The sequence below is a fragment of the Ascaphus truei genome, chromosome 12, assembly GCF_040206685.1.
Source record: "Ascaphus truei isolate aAscTru1 chromosome 12, aAscTru1.hap1, whole genome shotgun sequence".
Classification (NCBI taxonomy): Eukaryota; Metazoa; Chordata; class Amphibia; order Anura; family Ascaphidae; genus Ascaphus; species Ascaphus truei.
In genome coordinates, this window is record NC_134494.1 from 50174765 (window position 1) to 50180248 (window position 5484).

At 50.7% G+C, this 5484-nt stretch overlaps 1 protein-coding gene across 1 annotated transcript; it reads left to right on the plus strand.

Annotated features, from left to right (window-relative positions):
• The first annotated feature begins 553 nt into the window (after positions 1–553).
• Positions 554–4968, plus strand: LOC142464253 (uncharacterized). Its single transcript, XM_075567672.1, has 2 exons — positions 554–1727; positions 1785–4968. Exon 2 carries the CDS (start codon positions 2140–2142, stop codon positions 3928–3930), a length of 1791 nt encoding a protein of 596 aa, XP_075423787.1. The 5' UTR covers positions 554–1727; positions 1785–2139; the 3' UTR covers positions 3931–4968.
• The last annotated feature ends 516 nt before the right edge of the window (positions 4969–5484 follow it).

A 5484-nucleotide genomic window follows, 5' to 3' on the forward strand; every position in this document is an offset into this window, starting at 1 on the left:
GCATATTTGCTTTGCTGTGGAGGGTTTTTGTCACCTTTTTTTACTCACCATAACTTAACTTAGTATATATATATATATACACACAATGAGCAAATCCTCCCGAGGGGGGTGAAGACGCCGCACAGCCGCAATACTAGAGAAGGCTAATGGATGACTGAAAAAAAGCTTTATTCACACAGAATGTGCAAGCGGATCCTCTTGACGCGTTTCAGCCCGTGTGGCCTTTGTCAAAAGAGTTATATATACACACAAACACACACAGTATATATACATGTAGCCAGGTATGGGATTGGTGTACATATCTCTTTCTCATGCTGGCAGTAAACCTGGTAAGTATGCAGGATTGCCAGCATCAATCATGAGGTTTGCCCTCACACCCTGGTGAGGTGTCATATGTCCCCAAAGGAAGTGACAACATGCAGTGTGTTCCCACTTAGTGATACAGAGCATGTTTGTTCTCTGGGGGGTGATATAAGACACAGCACTGCCTAAAGTTAGGAGTTCAGTTTCCTGTTGTTGTGCTGCCCTGTTCACTGAGAGGCATGTGAAGGTCTGCAACAATGTTGCAGTGTCTCCTGCTAGCTGTGAGTCAGTGAGCATACGCAGCAGAGTTAGAGGAGCTGAGAGAGACAAAGCAGCTCAAGAGAGGAGCTTTGACCAGCCAGAGAAGCTGGGGAATCTCTTTAAGAGTAGAGGTGGAAAGCAGATCTATTAGAGAAGGGACCTTCCTAAGAGAGTGCTACAAAGAGATGAGTGGCTGAGCTGTTATCTGTGAGGGGCAGCTTGCCCATACCAACCATCAATAAAGATGCCCTGTTCGAATATACCTCCACTGTGTGAGTGTGAAGTTACTCAGCAGTGGATGGCACCACCAAGATGGAGTTCCTCACCAGGACCATCTCCCTGCGGAAGCACAGATCCTGATGAGGTGGAGGCGCTGCACTGGATATAGGTAGGACTCACACACACTACCTCAGCTGCCTGTCTGGATGACATCCCCTAATACCATCAAGCGGGAGACTCAGGAGCCCTGTTGCCTACAGGTGCACCACCAGACACGAACACGTAATGGGGACTGGTTAGACTACCCGGGCCAATGTGAGATTGGGGGGGGGAATACCCGTTACAATTGGAGGCGCTGCTGAGAGACCTGTTAACAGGACAGGCTTTTGCTAGGCACACTAGGAAACAGGGAGAGTGTTTGCTGCCACTCTGTGCTGGAAAGGGAAAATCTAGGGGTAGTCAGGAGAACGAAAAACCTCGCAAAGCACACCCTAGACTGACCCAAGGGGTTAGTGAGTCTGGAGCCGGGGGCTATAGCTGTCCTAGTCACCTTGAGGTAGCGCTAGGGGTAGGATGCCTGAAGGGATAGCCTGTTAACGTGGTCAGGAATTCTGGAGAGGATCTGCACTAGGCTAGCCAACAGGAGGTAGACGTCCAAGTACTGCATGGAAGAGCCAGAGTACTCTAGTCTCCATTCCAGATCACTTACCGAAGGGAGCACAGACTGGAGGAAGGTAGTTACAGCAGACACAGAAAGAGTGAGCCTAGCCTGAGGTAGTGCAAACACGAGTCAGATCTACGTTAGGTACACAAGGTGGTGCACAAGGCATGTTTATTGTACGGATGTGGTAGCTGCCCCGCAGAGCGGAGCTCCACGTACAGGAAATCAGTGTTCAACGATCAAGAGAGACCTGTCGGAATGGAGGATCTGCACAGAGCAGAAGGTCCAGGATGGCAGGGTGAGCGAACCATCAGAATGGAGGATCTGCACAGAGTAGAAGGTCCAGGATGGCGGGGAGAGAGAACCGTAGTGATGTGTGGAGAGCCTGTGGAAATTGAATGTCAGTCGGCATGCCAACGGTTGAATGCTACCTCAACATTCAAAGAGACTGATGGTGCGAATCAAAATGGCGGTTCCCGCTTCCCTGGGGGACCGCGTGGGAGTTGCAGAAAATGCTGCAAATGCTAAGATTGCAGAAAGTTGGCCGGGATTGGCGCCAAAAGAAAAACCCCACCCTGCGGGGGGGTATGGCGCGAAAGCTGTGGCCGCGCCCTCAGGGACGGTGACGGACTCAGAGCCCCTCCCCGGGGATGTGAGTGACTCAGCGCAGAGCCAGAACCACTCCCTTATAGAGCATGCCCCTCCTGTACAGTCCACCAGGGGGAGCAAGCGCAGTGAACAGCGATCAGCAACCGCTGTTCTCACTAAAGACAGTACAGAATGCAGAGAAGCACACCCGCATGTATGGAGCCTGGCGATACAAAGGGGGGAAAATATCCTTTCTTGTGTGCCCGTGTCTACAAAAGGAATTGAACCTGACTGGTGGTATGGACTTTAACCATGTTAGGTTACCCATAAAATACCGGGTGGCCTGGGTGGATGGAGAGGGGTGCATAAGATGTGCTTGTGACCAGTGTGAATTCCCAGGTGGCAAACCGACCTGGGGTCCCAAGTGTGCCTGCTGCGGAGCACAGTTCCTAGATCCTGTGCTGCTGCAGGCTACGGAACAGAAAGAACCAACGGCGGAGAAGAGCGCGACCGCAGTGGAGGTACCGGAGCACGCCAGCTTCGTACCAGCAACCACTGGTTGTATCGCAGAAGAACCCGGTGACTACCTTGCGGAGGATCTGATCGTGATATCCTCCGAGGAAGAGGTGGAAGTCTCGTCTGTGGTGATGCGCCTACCGGCGGACCACTACAGCGGTGCGGTGAAAGAACCGGCACTTACCTGTGTCGCAGCAGAGCGGAGTCTCGTGTTGCCGGTACAGAGACAACCTGATAGGCGGAGTCCCACGGACGTGGTGACTGGCGGAGCAGACGGTGGAGAAGATTCCATCCCGAGCCGACGGAGCGGTGAGATACATCCTTACCCTCCACAGGCTCCGGTGGTGGCAACGGCGGAGACAGGCCTAGTCCAGGCCCGAACGGAGCAGAGAGCAGAACCATCACTTACGGCGGTGGATGTCGTTCTGGAGGAAGAGGTTCCGGTTGGGAACCCAACGCAAGATGGCGGCGAGTCCAGCGAGATGGCCGTGTCCTCTCGGCCAAGCAGCTGTACCAGGTTGCCTGGGTCCGAGAAGAGCCAGCAGGCCCTGCGGAAGCCTGGGAGTAAGGAGGCGAGTGAACCGGAGTGCCAGTCCGATGGTACCGGGCAAGGTAGCGAGAAGTTGCGGGTCGTAGCCCCGCGTATGCCGGCAGTGTTTCCCTATGCCCAACCCCCAGCCATAGTTAAAATCCCTGCCCCTGTCACTTTTTCCTATGGGTCCCAGTTTAGCCAAGGGTTGTCTGGGGAGTCCCGAGCCACTTTTGAAGAATGGACTGGGGGAAATCTGGACTGGGGTGACTGTTTTACCTCTGATGAGGGATCGGGGAGGAAAATGGCTATGCAAAGAATGGTATACTGCACTGATGATGACAATCGTACTGTTATGGTGGGGTGTGATTCTAAGAGTATTGGGTCAAATTTTGGGTCCCCAGGAACATTGGGAGTTTCATCTGGGGATTTGGGTAATGTTGCTCATATTGTGCCTATTGCCCATGGAACCCCCTATGTGCCCCCACTGTTAGAAAGAGTTATTAGGGATCGCCAAAAGTGGTTACTTTATTTTCACCATCCATGGGAGGGAGAAAGTAAGTTCGAAATGGGGTCCCCTGATGAAAATAGGGGATATGGCACTGATGAAGAGGAAGGATTAGGAGAAGAAAATTGGGATCCTGGCGGGTTAGATGAGAAGTGGTGTAGTCAAGAGGGGATAGTCTACATCTCCAGGAGATGCATTAGGGAGGTTTATGGGCATGATCCTTTCAGTCCATTAGTATCCATGCCAGGATTATGGGCTGATTGTGGGTGTCCAGTCTGTCACCCAGAGTGTTACTGCATTGATGCTCTAAGCCCAGTGGACCATGCTGTGCGCAAGCCACCTTGAGAAGGTATGGGGGTACCAGTCATGGGTTCTACAGAAGGGAATAATTCTGGGTGTTACACATCTACGTTAGGATGTATCTGTTATAATGTTTTGAGAAAAGATATGTACTGTAATAATGTGTTGTTATGTTTTGCAGTGCTACCTGAAGGAAGGTTCCGCAAATTTAGGTCCCAAGCGAGGACGTTGGGATTCCACCAGGGGGAGAATGTAGCCATGTATGGGATTGGTGTACATATCTCTTTCTCATGCTGGCAGTAAACCTGGTAAGTATGCAGGATTGCCAGCATCAATCATGAGGTTTGCCCTCACACCCTGGTGAGGTGTCATATGTCCCCAAAGGAAGTGACAACATGCAGTGTGTTCCCACTTAGTGATACAGAGCATGTTTGTTCTCTGGGGGGTGATATAAGACACAGCACTGCCTAAAGTTAGGAGTTCAGTTTCCTGTTGTTGTGCTGCCCTGTTCACTGAGAGGCACGTGAAGGTCTGCAACAATGTTGCAGTGTCTCCTGCTAGCTGTGAGTCAGTGAGCATACGCAGCAGAGTTAGAGGAGCTGAGAGAGACAAAGCAGCTCAAGAGAGGAGCTTTGACCAGCCAGAGAAGCTGGGGAATCTCTTTAAGAGTAGAGGTGGAAAGCAGATCTATTAGAGAAGGGACCTTCCTAAGAGAGTGCTACAAAGAGATGAGTGGCTGAGCTGTTATCTGTGAGGGGCAGCTTGCCCATACCAACCATCAATAAAGATGCCCTGTTCGAATATACCTCCACTGTGTGAGTGTGAAGTTACTCAGCAGTGGATGGCACCACCAAGATGGAGTTCCTCACCAGGACCATCTCCCTGCGGAAGCACAGATCCTGATGAGGTGGAGGCGCTGCACTGGATATAGGTAGGACTCACACACACTACCTCAGCTGCCTGTCTGGATGACATCCCCTAATACCATCAAGCGGGAGACTCAGGAGCCCTGTTGCCTACAGGTGCACCACCAGACACGAACACGTAATGGGGACTGGTTAGACTACCCGGGCCAATGTGAGATTGGGGGGGGGGAATACCCGTTACATACATATATATACATATATTTACATTAACTTAAACGTGAGTTTCAGTGTGAAAATCAATCATTATCACCCACCATAACTTCAAATGTATATGGTAAACCTACCCCGCCTAGAAATATTTCAATGCAAGTATAGACCAGCCTCACACTGATGATACCCATCAAGGTTGAAACATGTCTGTGAGCGGTCTGTACTTGCTTTGCTAGTCCCATGCTGTGCTTAAAAGCTGTGTGAACGGCGATGCATCAGCTTAAATGGGCTCCATGTGAATGGATATTCCAGGCAAAAGGTGACACATTGTGTGCTCATTTGCATGTAATTTCCCAGAATCTCTTGCTGCAGTGGGAGCACTGCATGCTAGGTGATAATGGTGAAAGGCAGGGGCGCAGACCTGTCTGAGACATGTGAATGTGCTCACAAGTGATATTCTTTATTGGCTATATATATATATATATATATATATATATATATATATATATCAGTCTTCGGCTGA

What these genes read in the sequence shown, in the direction of transcription:
- LOC142464253 (XM_075567672.1), top strand. Translation starts at nt 2,140, where the DNA reads ATGCCCCTCCTGTACAGTCCACCAGGGGGAGCAAGCGCAGTGAACAGC.